Consider the following 16146-nt stretch of genomic DNA (forward strand, 5'->3'; position numbering starts at 1 on the left):
CTCCAATGTATAAATCAGTTATTGTTTTATACATTCCATCCCACTGAACTACTGACATCCAGTTGATCTTTATTGGAGGAATCCTATATCAGAGTTCATATTTGAGTGTGATCCATATCACCTATTCAACACACGTTATTGGTGCCAATATAACATTAACATAAGAGGACCACATACATATCCCTCTCATTGGACAACCATTTGAGAGGATAAAGAACACTGACACCATATGGTAATTTTTTACTGATCACTCAGATGCATTAAGACATTATTGTTGTTCTCAATGCTGAGTACACCACTTTTGTTGTTTAGTTTTCATTTAGTTTTTCTTTATATTTTATAACTTATTTAATCATAAACATTAGTTTTTTTTATTTGTAAAGGCAAACCTTTACAAGCCAGCGCGTGCTTTAAATTTTAGCTGTCAACTCGCCGAATTCCCGCGAGTTGACAAAACCAGACCATAATACATTTACCCCCTGATCAGAACACAAGTAGTCAGGTGTCTACTGTAAATATACAAATTAGAATAACATGTAATTCCCTATGACATTAGTATCATGCTTTTTATATTGCAATCAATGTCATCAAGTTGTATACAATTAATTTTACCTGTGCAGACAGAGGCACCTTCCCATGTGCCATTAGCTGTGCAGACAGATGTGCTGTGTCCATCTTTTACAAAGAAACCGGAAATACACATGTAAATTACTTGGCTGCCAAACGTAGTGTTTCCAGTTAAGATAATTTTAGAGTGGGGGAGAGTCTGTGGCTGTCCACAGTCAACAGCTATAAAGACCAAAGTAAAATATATGAAAAACTCATAAAGCTGCAATCATTTGTAACAATTTATAAATTATTGTAACAAATTACAGTAACTTGCTTTATTGCACTGAAAATACAATTATTGTATTCCAATTGTAAAGCGCTACAGAATTTGCTGGTGCTATATAAATAAATGATGATGATTATAGATTTCATGATTTCTCCATTCAATGCAAAACTAAATACGAAAAAAATATTTGTATACATTGTATTTAAAGAAAATATATATTATGTTTTTGCTGTAAAAACAAACACACACACACACTATATATATATATATATATATATATATATATATATATATATATATATATATATATATATATATATAAAGAGAAGTAGAGAAAGCGGCGCCTGACAGTGCAGTATTACTGAAAATATATGACAATAATAAATTGTGGTAAATATTCTGCATACCTGCAGTAGGTGACAGATGGGCACATCATCAGCAATAATGTGGTGACAAGAGTTGTTTACTTGCTGATGTGCCCATCTTTCATCTACTCTGGGTACGCAAAATATTTACCACAATTTATTATTGCCATATATTTCCAATAATACTGCACTATCAGACACCCCTTTCTCCACTTTTCTTTTATAGCTTTTATGTCACTGGACTTACCCTCTTGTTTTTGGAGTTTTGGCTGTCATCTTGTAAATAAGGAAATGCTACTGATATCTCTCACTAGAGCTGGAGGAGAAGCTTTGGGATTGTAAGGCTTCTGTATTCTGTGGGCAGGCAATCAATGCTAGGAAAGCTGCCTGATTTAATAGGTGGTCTATGTTAGGTCAGTAATAGGAGTCGTCAAGGAGAAATTGTTTACTTTTGTGTAAGTAATATTATATCATATACATTACGTGTGAGCATCATCTTGAAGGTGCCAGTGACACTCCATCTTTAAAAAAAAAAACAATAATGGCAGCTCTCAGCAGAGACTGAGGACTGATGTCAAGATGATCAAACACACATGTACATTTGGTCAGACAATGAAGGAGAATATGTGTGTGTGAGGACATTAGACAACCCAGATATGGTAAGGCTTTGTGTATTGCAAGCTCACATTGTAATTTAGACATTGGACATGGTACCATTGAATCTGGGAAATAATGAATGTGTTTATAACATTCCAGAAGTTTTTTCTGATGTATAAACAATGGCACATTTATACAATAGATGTATCAAAATATTATATATTTCATATTCCTATATCTGGAAAAACTGTTCTTCTTTTGTCAGTATTCAGTGTTAAAAATAAGCCAGTTATAAAGTAGAAATACAAATAAAAATGTTAGAGTATATATAAAACTATGTTTCCTAAGAACCTGCACACCTAGAGATGACATTGAGTATGTACAATTATTTGTATACTTTGCATTCTTACCTTGGCAAGAAGAATTGGCACCTTGACTTAGTTCAATGTCATCTTGCAGCTTATAGCCCTCCTTACAGTAGCATTCATAACTTCCAGGGATATTCTTACACTGCCCATGAACTCCACATATTGCAGATGCTTCACACTCATCAATATCTGAGAGATAGAAATCAAGAAATATGATACACAATTAAGTGTCATAAATGTTCATCAAAACCCATAAAGGCTGTAACTGAACTAAGGACTAAATTGCCAAAGTACACAGCTCACTAGCCCACTGTATATAAACAGCGGACAGAAGTATTCAAATGACAGCTGGAAGTTCTGGCAGTGGGACTAGAAACCATAAAGAGTGGTTCCTGGTTCTACAATTATTACACCATTTTTCCTTGGAATTCTATGTGTTAAATACCCAAGTGCTATGCCCGATTGAAAAATAGGGGGGGGGGGAGAGTGAAAAAAACAAAAAATCAATTGTCCCAAGTCGTAAAATTACTTCAAACTAGTATACTTGTCTGGTATCCTATATTCAGGAGAAGTAGGCAATAACAGTTCAGATATTTTTCTTGGGTTGTGATATTTGCATAAGAAAAACTGTGGTATCAATTTAGAATAAGTTAATTTGTTACCCTACTGCGTTACTCCCAAAACAAAAAAAGGATAGAAAGCTTCATCTAGGGAGTAAGGAAGCCTCAAAGTAAAGTCAATCTCAAAAAAATATATAAATATGCTAGTAAAGTGGTGATCCCAGAAATGTTTCTATATTATAGCAGCTCAAACGGAGAAAATGGTTTAAAGAATTGGGTTGACTTGAAGACAGGTTCCTATGTAAGCGTGTCAATTCATTCCCTCCACTAGTTGCATAGAGCTCTGCTTTTCTCCTTTAGAACTGTTCTCCTTTAGTGCAAACCAGACTGTCTCACATCTTCTGGGATCAATCCCCCTTCTCTTTAGATTAGCCCTGTACCCTTCGACTATTTAACAATTAGGTTTTCCCTCCCTTCCCCATAGATCATTTTCATGGGGGGGGGGGAGAGCAAATGATCGCTAGATTGATAGATCACAAACTAGATCCTGGTCTGCTCTTCTGAATTCCTTAAAAGATTTCTGTAAAGACTATTCTGTCCATAATTTGAGCTATACCCCTGCTATCAGATTTGTCACATTCTCCATAAACCTAAATTGAGATCAACAATCACAGATTTTGAGTTCAATATCCCCTCTAACACTTGCTCAAGTCATGTAGAAACTCTGGCAGATTTTAGAATTAGAGAAGTTGACAGATTTCTTCTCTGACATTTCAATTTCCAAAAAATACCTAGTTCCCTTGACTTTATGTCATGAGCCCTTAAACTTAGATATCAAATTGGTTTTGCAGTAATCCCTTTCCCATAATTGTTTTCGCTTCTTCCACTTGAATATTTAGTTTTTCCTGTTTCTAGCATGTGGTATTTTTTGCGTATCTATCAATAATCCATTTCATATGTTATCTCTTCGGTGTTGGTCGAATCTGTATTCTTCACTGTATATATATATATATATATATATATATATATATATATATATATATATATGTGTGTCTGAAGTGTTTTATACAAAGCCATAAGAGGGCAAAAATATCTGAAACAACAATTGGTGTTTTCTCTTAGAGGAGCTTTGGTAGGCAGTGAAGAATAATAAAACAGAGTATTAGTGTTGGCTAAATAATAATGAGGAGAATTACATGAAAAATAAAGATTATAGTGACAAATATAAAGTGCATGAACTTGGTTGTTTGCAAAGAGCTTGGACATACATATTTAGATTACTTGGCGGCCAATTGTAGCATTTCCTGATAAGACAATTTCAGAATGGGGACGACCTGTTGGATGTTTTCAGTCAAAGATAGTAAGACAAAGGTAGAATAGATGGAAAAAAATGAAAGCTAATCAAAAGATTTTCCTTGATTTTATTCTTCGGAATAGCTTTATTGCAAACACAAATGTTAAGGATATTTTATTCTTTCCTTCAGTGTTGAACTAAATCTGAAATAATATTTTTCTACATTATATGTTTCATTTGAATGCAAAGACAGCTGTCCACTTAGTGTCATGGTGCTGGCAGCTCCCAGGAATGGTGGAAATCATAAAAACGATTACCACAACAACGACAACCAGGATACCTACAAAGAAACACCGAATAGAAAAAAATCAATATAAACAGTCTTACCTACAAAGTGACGCCGCACATTTCCAATGGCTGGATGATGCTGACCGCAAGTAATTCCGAACACAGACCACATTTTGGCACTTGAGTTCGACGTCACTGAACAGTGCGACATATATAACTGTTTATTTAAAGCGGCAATGTCGGGACATCAAACTCAAGTGCCGGAGACGTCTGTGTTCGTAATTACTTGCGATCAGCATCATCCAGCCATCAAAAATGAGCAGCGTCGCTTTGTAGGTAAGTCTGTTCATATTGATGTAGTTTTTTTTTATTAGGTGTTTCTTTGTAGGTATCCTGGTTGTCAGGGTAGATATCCTGGTTATCGCTTAGTCCTGATAGGATTGGTCATGAGATACAAGCTGATGATAAGGGATTGGTAGAATTGTTGTGGACGAAGCCAAGGTCGAAAGATTGGAGGAGGTAGAATTGTGCTGTACAGTCCAACAAAACAAACTTCTTCAAAGCACAAGCAGAGAAATCCAAAACAAAACTTTGCTCCAGCAACGGTTTGGTAGAAGTGAAGGACTTTATAAAGGCTACAAACAAGTGAGATAAATTGTTCTGATTAACACGACCTTTTCATTGGAAAGCTGTGCAGTAGTCCAGATGAGGTCACTAGGTAGATTACTGTTCTTAGCAGAGCGCTGATTGCAGCTATTGAAAGAAGGTGTTTCTAGTCGTCTTTGTGAATGGTTTTATGACAGACGTCATCTGCAGCTAGTGTTGTGAATCCTCACACTCAGAATAAAATAAATGCAGCTAAAACATTCCAGAAGATTTATACTAATGTAAAAACTGTTTGCAGTGTTAAAATGAAATGAAGCACTTGTAAATACAAAATGTTCTATTAGAGCATGATATGTGACATTGTGTATTTATAATAGAATCTTGTCTTACCCTGACATGAAGAATTGACACTTTGAATTATAATCAGTTTAGGGTCATTTTGCAGCTTAAATCCCTCCTTACAGTAGCATTCATAACTTCCGGGGACATTTTTACACCGTTCATGAACCCCACAGATTTCAGGCACCTTACACTCATCAATATCTAAGAGATAGAATTCAAGAAATGTCATACACTGTTGAGTGTTATACATGTTCATTAAACCTATATAAGCTGTAACAAAACTAACATGAAAAATTACTTAACTGACTAGCAACTGTATATATAAAGAAACAATTAAGTTTCATAAATGTTCATAAAAACCCATAAGGCTGTAACTGATCTAAGAACTTAGCTCACTAGCTCACTGTATATAAATGGTGGAAAGCTATGGCCTGTAAACTGTGGTCATGCACAACCTGTAAGCCCAAAACTGGAACTGGAAGTTCTGGAGATGGGATGAGGAACCGTAGAAAGTGGTTCATGGCAACTCGATTATTACACCAATGTCTCGTGGAACTCCACCTTTTAATTCCCTAACCTTGGTTAAAAAAATGGGGAGGAAAAAAAGTGTGGGGGGAATAAAAAAATAAAAATCAAACCATTGACTGGTCCCAGTCGGACCTCCCATTGGTGTATGTTGGGGAGAACTTTGACCCAGGGAGCCTGTCCTGAGCCTTCTACTGGATGGATTTGGACGACAACTTCACAGATTGGTAACATTAGATCCCAGAAGACATAACAGGGGGTAAGATCCTGGTCAGACTTCCCGCTGGTGTACGCTGGCCTGAACTTTGACCGGGGGAGCCTGTTCTTAGCCTTCCACTGGATGGATTTGGTTTGTTTGTCTGTCCAGTTATGCATTTGAAAACTCCTGCACCGATTGGAATGAAACCAATTCAAGGTGGTCCAGTTGGATCCTGGCCAGGTTTTAGGATGATTCTGGTCCCGGTCGAAATCCCTGTTGGTGTACGCTCTGCAGAATTTTGACCCGGGAGCCTGTTCTGAGCCTTCCACTGCATAAATTTCAATGACAACTTCACAGACTAGTAACATTGGATCCCTGAAGAGATATTAGTTGGTTTAGGTCTCAGTCAGACCTCCCGTTGTTGTATGCTGGCCAGAGATTTGAACCGGGAAGCCTGTAATGGGCCTTCCATGCTAAGCTGATAATTATTTTTAAAATGTTGACAGTTATATTCAACTCATTGATGCAGAGAGGGTAAAATTTTCCCTGGGCTGCTCTTTCAGCACATGCAAACACAGTGTCACGGTCCGGAGGCAGGATAGGAGCCCAGTGGCAGGGAGGAAGGCTGGCTAACAAGAGGTGAGATGGTAAGAAAGGTCAAACAAGCCAGGTTTGGTACACAGAGAGGCGTAGAGGTCCAACGGTTGAGGCAGAAGCGAAGTGGAGGGCAAGCCGAGGTCGGTACACATGTAGTAGATGCTGGTAAACAGGAACAGTAACAGGAGCAGGAGCTAGATTACAGGCACAGAGCACAATAATCAGGCACTGGAGACAGGAACTGGCCAGACTTTATAGGAAGTCAAGGGGTGGAACTAAGGCATGCTGGAAGATCAGGAGATCACTGGAACTGATCTAGAACACAAAATAAAGGCAAGGAACTGTCCAGCAGCCAGAATAGCTCAGTCAGCAGAGCCGCAGTCCACAGAGGCAGAAGCCCTGGGTTCGAATCCTGACAGTAGTCCCCTCCTTCCAGTACGTCCTCTGGACGTCTCAGATGCTGGTTTGCCAGGATGTCTCTGGTGAAACAGTCTGGTCAATCTGGAGGCATGGACATTTTCTGCATGCTCCCACGAATTTTCTTCTGGACCATATCCCCTCCATTTTACCAAATATTATAATCTATTTCTGCATATTCTGGAGTCCAGGATCTCTTCAACAATAAATTCTTCTTCTCCTTCCACCATGACTGGTGATGGTGGTGTTGAAATCCGGCCAGGGAAGCGGTTGTCTCGAAATCGTTTGAGCAGGGAAGTATGGAATACAGGATGTATTTTCATAGAGGCAGGAAGATCTAAGCGGAAGACAATTTGGGATAGAATTTAGAATGGGCCAATAAACTTTTGACCCAATTTTGGTGAGGGTATCCGCTGTTGAAGGTTTTTAGTGGATAGCCAGACCTTGTCTCCAACATGAAAATTGGGTACAGCTCTACGGTGTCTGTTGGCAGCTTGTCTGTAATGTTCCTGGGCTTCGCTCAAATTTTCAATAAGCCTTTTTTGAACTTCTTGTAATGTTCTGATTCTATCAGTCACCATTAGAATTGATGTGGAAACCGGGAGATTTGGAATAAATGTTGGATGGAGTCCAAAGTTGGCAAAGAAAGGTGTCTGGGAAATTGAACTGTGTTCAGAGTTATTATAAGAAAATTTAGCAGTGGGTACAAAATTCATCCAATCATCTTGAAGGTAACTAATAAAACATCATAAATATTGTTCAAGTGTCTGATTAGTCCTTTCAGTCTGTCCATTAGACTGTGGGTGGAAGGCTGAGGACAGATTCATTTTTATTCCCAAAGCGGTGCAAAAAAGTTTTCCAGAGCTTAGAAGTGAACTGAACACCTCGATCAAAGACTATGTCATCGGGGATGCCATGAAGCCTAAATATTTCCTGAATTAAAAGCTCTGCAGTCTGTTCAGCAGTGGGTACTCCTCTAGCAGGAATAAAATGAGCCATCTTAGTTAGACGGTCCACTACCACAAGAATTGTGGTCATCCCTTTCGAAGGAGGTAGATCAACTATGAAATATATAGAGATAGAGTTCCAGGGACGAGATGGAATGGGAAGAGGTTGTAGCAAACCTAGTGGTGAGGAGCGAGGAGTCTTGTTTCAGGCACATGTCAGACACGATGAAACATATTTTTTAACATTGCTTTTACACTTTGGCCACCAAAAGGAACGTGTCAACAATTCTTGAGTCTTGTATACTCCTAAATGTCCAGTGGGTTTGGAATCATGGACTAATTTCAATACTTCAATTCCTACTGACTCGGGTACATAAAGGCGATGAAGCTGAGTCCAGTAGCCATTATGAAAAGTTAAATTAACATCTGAAGAAGGACTTCTGAGGAAAGGACCTTTCTTCATAACCTTCAAAAGAGAGAGTAAATCCATAGGAATAGTTGCCCCTAAGAAGTTGTGCTCAGGTAGAATAGTCTTTCCAGAATGTTCTTCTAGATGTGGCTTGGAGAACATTCTTGAGAGTGCATCTGCTTTGCTATTTCTGGATCCGGGTCGGTAAGAAATTATGAAGTTAAAGCGAGAGAAGAATAAAGTCCATCTGGCCTATCTAGGAGACAATTGTTTAGCCGTGCGTAAATATTCAAGATTTCCGTGATCAGTAAGGACTGTCACAGAGTGGATAGAACCCTCAAGAAGGTGTCTCCATTCTGAGAAAGTACACTTAATGCCAGTAATTCCTTGTTCCCAATATCATAGTTTTTCTCAGCTAATGTCATCTGGCGAGAAAAATAAGAACAAGGATGCAATAACACCTTTTTACCGACATGTTGAGAAAGAAGTGCTCCCACTGCAGAATCAGAGGCATCAACTTCGACAACAAAGGGTAATTCAGGGTTTGGATGTATCAGGATTGGTGCTGATGTGAAAATAGTCTTAAGTTGGGTAAAGGCTTCTTGAGCTTCAGGTGACCATTCAAAAGGAACGCCCTTCTTTGTAAGTTGCGTAATAGCAGAAACGATTCCAGAAAAGTTTCTTATGAATTTTCGATAAAAATGAGCAAAACCAATAAACCGTTGTACTTGTTTTTCGTTCTTAGGTACAGGCCAGTTAATGACTGCATAATTTTTACTGGGATTCATGCTCAGACCATCAGGGGAAATTACGTATCCTAAGATTTGAATCTTGGCTTGTTCAAATTCACACTTTTGCAATTTGATATACAATTGGTTCCTCCGAAGTCTTTCGAATACAGTACAGACATGTTTGCGATGTTCATCCAGATCATTGGAGAATATAAGAATGTCATCCAGATAGGCAACAACAAATTGATCTAATAAGTCTCTTAAGACATTATTGATGAATTGCTGAAAAGTTGCAGGGGCATTACATAGGCCAAAAGGCATGACCGAAGACTCAAAATGTCCATATCTTGTCCGGAAGGCGGTTTTCCACTCATTCACCGGTCGAATACGAACAAGATTGTATGCCCCACGTAAGTCAAGCTTTGTGAAGATCTTTGCCTTCTGTAGCCCTCCAACAATTCAGGAATTAAGGGGAGTGGATAACGATTCTTGACTGTAATCTTATTGAGTTCCCTATAATCAATACAAGGGCATAAGGTAGAATCTTTCTTTTCAACAAAGAATAAGGCGGCACCAGCAGGTGAAGTAGAATGGCGAATGAAGCCTTTATTTAAGTTTTTATCTAAAAATTCCCGAAGGAATTTTAACTCTGGTTCGGATAGAGAATAAATTCGCCCAAAAGGTATGGATGATCCTGGTAACAGCTCAATGGGACAGTCATAAGGGCGATGAAGAATTAATATATCTGCATTCTTTTTATCACAGACATCTGAGAATTCACTGTATTGCGGAGGCAATTTCAAATCTTTATAAGGAAGTTCGGTGACCTGCTGGTCTACAGATACCACAGTTCTAGATGGGCAGTTTAGTTTGCAGTGCTCAGAAGGAAAGGATAAAGGGCGAGTATCCCAGTTGACAGAAGGATTATGGGTAGACAGCCAGGGCATTCCCAGTATTATGGTAAATTTAGGAGAAGCAATCAAATGAAAGCTTATAGCCTCCTTATGCCCTGGTTCAATAGTCATTTGTAGCATGATTGTTTTGTGAGTTACTGGTCCAGAAGACAAAGGGGATCCATCTACAGTTTCCAGATTTTCAGGAGCTTGTTTACTCTTTGATTCAATGCAGTTTTCCTGTGCAAAGGTGATATCCATAAAATTGCCACCAGCACCCAAGTCAAGCATAGCCAGACTGCAAATTAAAAGAGACCCGGATGAAAGCGTTATTGGGAGAACAAAATGGGATCATTGCGGCAGAGGATCACTGTTTTCATGAGCCAAGGGATTAAGTGATTGTGAGATGGAAATGGATTAACTAGACTCCTTGTAGTCCATTTGCTTAAAGTCAGTCATAGTGATGGTCTAACGAATCTTATTTGGGCAAGTGAAGGCATAATGTCCTTGAACACCACAACATAAAGAAAGATTCTCCTCCCGACGTCTCTGTTTCTCATTAAAACTGAGTGGTTTCCTAATTACATCAATTTGCATTGGTTCGGGAGAGACGCTTGGATTGTCAGATGGTGCAGCTTTAAACACTGTAGGTCTATTAAACTGATGCAAATTACTGCTCATACCGAAAGCTCTTAATCTTTCATTTTTCCTCTGACTTAGCCTTTGATCAATACGAATGCACAGCTGGATAAAATCATCCAGATCATCAGGGGTGTCTACTCTGGCCACTTCATCCTTTACTTGCTCAGAAAGGCCGCGACGGAACTGACTTTTTTTTGCAGAATCATTCCATGTGGTGTCTGCAACCAAGCATCGTAATTCGAGTGTCTTCCTTGTCGCAGTCTATGGAGTTTGGCTTCAGCAGTGGCACATCGATTAGGATCATCAAAGACTTGCCCCATAGTGGATGTATAGGATTCCAGATCTTTCAGAATAGCGCTGTCTTGCTCAATATAAGGAGAGACCCAGGCTAGGGCTTCCCCTATCAGGCGTTTAATTATGAAGAAGATCTTCCTCTTATCATCTTTGAACTGTGTAGGTAGCATGTGAAAATAAATGTTGCACTGATTTAAGAAGCCTCTGTATAAACGACGATCGCCACTGAATTTTGTAGGCAATGGTGGACGCGAAAATTGTGCAGCAGTGGAGTCATAATCTTTTAATTCTTTCAGCAATTGAGTTATTTGTTCCTGCTGTGCTTTAACAAGGCTTTCTAGTTCTCTGATCCTGTTCTGAAAATGCAGGCAAACTCTTGCAACTCTTTTACTTGGTTTTTCAGAGTATTTAGCGCAGCTACTCCTGCGGGATCCAATTTTGGGCCTGATTATTCTGTCACGGTCCGGAGGCAGGATAGGAGCCCAGTGGCAGGGAGGAAGGCTGGATAACAGGAGCTGAGATGGTAAGGAAAGTCAAACAAGCCGGGTTAGATGCTGGTAAACTGGAACAGTAACAGGAGCAGGAGCTAGATCACAGGCACAGAGCACAATAATCAGGCACTGGAGACAGGAACTCGCCAGGCTTTTATAGGAAGTCAAGGGGTGGAGCTAAGGCATGCTGGAAGATCAGGAGATCACTGGAACTGATCTAGAACACAAAATAAAGCCAAGGAACTGTCCAGCAGCCAGAATAGGTCAGTCAGCAGAGCCGTAGTCCACAGAGGCAGAGGCCCTGGGTTCAAATCCTGACACACAGGTGTAATTCATTTGTTGTTTGCTGTGGTTGGTTTTGTAGTGCTGGGGTGGATAATAAAAACACTGCTTGTATTTGTGGGTGGGGCCACCGATGCCAGTTAGTGGCCGGCTAGTAGTGAGGGAACTACTGTTCAGCAAGGTGTAGGTTTGTGGGAGAAATTGTGATTGACAAGTGAAATCAATCCAAACGCAGAATAAGACCACCTTAATCTTTAGTCATGGGAGACTTAATCTTGTGATGGTTAGCATACTATAAGATACTCTGTGGTTTATTGTGTTGATGTTTACAGCTTCGTGAAAGCATGCAAGAAAAAAATCAAGCTTGGGCCTAAAGAGATTTGTTTCTGCCACTGGTAACAAGCTGATATTTCAGTTTTTAATGTAAAACATTTCTCAAGATCTGTTACAGTTTTATAATGTTTATGGAAAGTTCCTTTTGTTGTGATTCTTATGCATCAGGAAAACATGTCTCACCTGTGCATACCACAGTGGCTCCTTCCCATGTTCCCTTAGCTGTGCAGACAGACATGTTGATGCCATGATCGGCAATGAATCCAAAAGCACACGTGTAAGTCACATGATTGCCAAATGTTGTGTTGCCTGTTAGGATTATTTTAGAATTGGGACTTGCTGGAGGTTGTCCACAATCAACCTCTGTGAATATAAACAAAAAAAATTGCCTTGTTTTGCGATATATCAGTGGGGGCAAAAAACACTGACCTGTACGGTAGTATACTGAGGTTCAGAACATATCGAATTATTGTTTATACTTGTCGTTTATTATCTTACCTTTGCACAAAGCATGGGAACCATTTGCTTGAAATGGTTCCATACCATTTTGTAGTTTGTAGCCCTCCTTACAGTAGCATTCATAACTCCCAGGAATGTCTGTACATCTCCCATTATTACCACAGATATCAGATACTTCACACTCATTAATATCTGCAGAAGAAAAGTCAAGACATCCATTACATTAAAAAAGAAATAAAAAGAATTTTGAAAAATTCCAAATTATTTACCAACTCTGGTTCCTAATATTAATACACAGTGTAGACTGATGTTTCTATAGATAAAAAAATAATATATATATATATATATATATATATATATATATATATATACCGTATATACTCGAGTATAAGCCGAGTTTTTCAGCACATTTTTTGTGCTGAAAAAGCCCCCCCCTCGGCTTATACTCGAGTGATAGTTAAATACCACAATGCACGGCTGTAAGGAGGGTGGTGCCTGCCTCCATAGCTTCAGCCCGCTTAAGAGCTGAAGAGAAAGAGAAGGAAAATATTAACTGAAGAGTTTGGTGGACAAAAAAAATCAACTCACAAGAGTTTGGTGCTTGCTGTTAGTTCCGCAGTGGAATGGTGCATTCCACAGACAGGAAGCTCGGCACTTGCAATGCAAGTGCCGAACTCCCTGTCTGTGGAACGCACATGCGTTTCACTGCGGAGCTTTGGGCAAGCACCAAACTCTTGTGAGTTGGGAGGAGACATTAATATCTCTGAGGATAAGGCAATCGGACCTTGGGTATATATCTTTGCATGTGTATTTATATTATGGTGATGTAGCTGAGCATAAAACATTACCTCTGTGTGTGCAATAATGTATTTTTCAGGAAGCGTGGTATTGGCTGGAGCCAGGCTGCCCCCCTCTCTCCCTGAATGTCTGTATAGTTCCGCAGTGGAACGCATGTGCGTTCTGGCACAGACAGTCTTACAGACATTCAGGGAGAGAGGGGGGCAGCCTGGCTCCAGCCAATACCATGCTTCCTGAAAAATACATTATTGCACACACAGAGGTAATGTTTTATGCTCAGCTACCTCACCATAATATAAATACACATGCAAAGATATATACCCACGGTCCCATTGCCTTGTCCCCAGAGATATTAATGTCTATAGCAGTGCAGTCCTAGTCAAAAGTTTATATAAATCACTTATAAGAAGATGAACAGGGAGAGATAAATGTGTATTTCTGTGTCATATAGTCTTTGAAAAGATTTGTTGTATTCTTTTTTTGGGGGGGGGGGTATTTTTGTAAACTGACAAATATCATCATCACCATTTACGGTATTTATATAGCGCCATTTCCTACCCTAGGCTTATACTCGAGTCAATAAGTTTTCACAGTTTTTTGTGGTAAAATTAGGTGCCTCGGCTTATATTCGGGTCGACTTATACTCGAGTATATACGGTATATATATATATATATATATATATATATATATTCAGAGGCGAACGCAGGATTTAGAAGGGGGGGTTTCTGCCCCCCCTGGGGAAAAAAAAAATAGAGCGAGAGAGAGAAGCTCCTTTTCAGCGAGTCTGAATTCTACAGCAGCCGCGTCGCTGTCAAGAAGCATCCGCGGCAGTGCTGTATTATACTACAATACAGCACTGCCGCGGACGCTTCTTTGACAGCGGCTGCTGTGGAGTACCGTTGGTTCCCGGAGGGGAGGGGTTTCTGGGGAACCAGAAACCCCCCTGCGTGCGCCACTGATATATATATATATATATATATATATATATATGTATATAAATATATTATATATATCACACTTGCCAACTTTGAAGATCTGGGAGATCCCCGGAGGACAAGTCATGTGACAAGTGTAGGGGGGGGCAACATAGCCCCGCCCCTATATATAAAAAAATGCGGCATTGAAGGGAGGTGGGCGGGATTTAATGGCATGATCGCGTCATTAAGCCCCACCACAAGTGTCCAGGAGCTTGCCTACTCTTTCGGGAGTCAAGTAGGACTCCATGAGATTTGGGAGCCTCCCGTAAATTCCGGGGGAGTAGGCAACTATGATATATATTCGGTACATTATGACATCATATCAGATTATACAATTGTTGATATGACTACCCAAGTCTTGACATGCAGCACTGGATGCCCTTCATTACTTCTAGGGGTAAATGTATGAAACTGTGCATTTTGCAAGATACCGAATATCGGCAACTTTACAGCGGAAATGTAAAGCTTTAATGGAAAAACTTGCCTTTAAAAGCCAATGCCGCTTTAAATATGTCCTGCAAAGCCGCCGATATTAGGTAACTTGCAAAACGCACAGTTTCATACATTTATCCCTCTGGAATAATCCTTGAACCTGGAAACATGCTTGTATAGTGCACAGATCATTGAACAGGAAAACTGTCGGTCTAAGCACTACTGCTGGAAGCAGGTCACGTGAATGGTAGCAATAGCTACTACTGTAAACAAATAAAATGGACCAGATCCTACCCAAAGTACAGGTAGAAGGATGTAGGTGGGTGAATATTTTGGGGTGTGTAGGGCGTTATTTAAATTATTTAAAAAAATACAGTTTTACAAATACTACTGTTTTTCTGTGACAATGTGCAAATGTCATTGTGCTGCTCTGTATCTCACTGTGTGTGTTAGTGTGTTATGTTGATTTCATGTTTTTTTGATACGTTGATTTTTTTGGTTTGTTGCTAAAGTAAAATTTGTGTGTAAGTAATAAAGTAGCGTTTACTTCATTTGGTTATATATTAGAAGTCATCTCAGGGTTCCATGATCTGTATAAAATCACAAGACATAGAACTCCTCAGTTACTTCTTTTTATTATAATTTACAGTAAGGGATACATTACAGTAGGGATGTGCACCGGCGACTTTTGGTGTCTCGTGTTTTGTGTTTTGGATTCGGATTTTCTTGAGGTTTTGGGTTCGGATTTGTTTCGCAAAACACCCGCCGAAAGGTTTTGGTTCGGATTTAAGGTTTTGGATTCGGATTTTTTTTGAAAAAAGCATAAATAGTTCAAAAATCAAGTTTTTGGGCTTATTTTCACTCCTACGCTATTATTAACCTCAATAACATTCAATAACAATCATTTCCACAAATTTACAGTGTATTCTGAACACCTCACAATATTGTTATTAGTCCAAAACGTTGCAACAAGGTATCTTTCTGGACTGCGTAGTGGAGTGGTCCCCACAATATAATAAGAAAACCATCAACTGGTCTTAATTACACTAAAAATTGTACCTGGACTGCGTAGAGGAGTGGTCACCACAATATAATAAGAAAACCATCAACTGGTCTTAATTACATGAAAAAATTGTACCTGGACTGCGTAGAGGAGTGGTCACCACAATATAATTTAACAACCCTCAACTGGTCTGAATCGCACCAAAAAATGTACCTGGACTGCGTAGAGGAGTGGTCACCACAATATAATTTAAAAACCCTGAACTGGTCTGAATTGCACCAAAAAATGTACCTGGACTGCGTAGAGGAGTGGTCACCACAATATAATTTAAAAACCCTGAACTGGTCTGAATTGCACCAAAAAATATATCTGGACTGCGTAGAGGAGTGGTCCCTACAATATAATTAAAAAACCCTCCACGGGTCTGAATTCCAAAAAAAAAGTTTCTTGACTGCGTAGTT

The 16146-nt window shown here is 39.3% G+C and overlaps 1 protein-coding gene across 4 annotated transcripts in view; it reads right to left on the minus strand.

Annotated features, from left to right (window-relative positions):
• Positions 1-16146, minus strand: part of SUSD1 (sushi domain containing 1) — a 235253-nt gene that overhangs the window by 149187 nt on the left and 69920 nt on the right. For 2 of the 4 annotated variants that reach the window (XM_075210949.1, XM_075210946.1), the window contains exons 4-8: positions 12514-12666; positions 12199-12378; positions 5304-5456; positions 2208-2354; positions 613-789 (exon numbers count right to left, since the gene is read on the minus strand). In XM_075210949.1, the coding sequence (XP_075067050.1) occupies positions 613-789; positions 2208-2354; positions 5304-5456; positions 12199-12378; positions 12514-12666 (810 nt within the window). The remainder of the gene's footprint in view (positions 1-612; positions 790-2207; positions 2355-5303; positions 5457-12198; positions 12379-12513; positions 12667-16146) is intronic. The other 2 variants (XM_075210947.1, XM_075210950.1) reach the window with 2 other exon arrangements.

The sequence above is a fragment of the Mixophyes fleayi genome, chromosome 1 (genome assembly GCF_038048845.1).
Source record: "Mixophyes fleayi isolate aMixFle1 chromosome 1, aMixFle1.hap1, whole genome shotgun sequence".
Classification (NCBI taxonomy): domain Eukaryota; kingdom Metazoa; phylum Chordata; class Amphibia; order Anura; family Limnodynastidae; genus Mixophyes; species Mixophyes fleayi.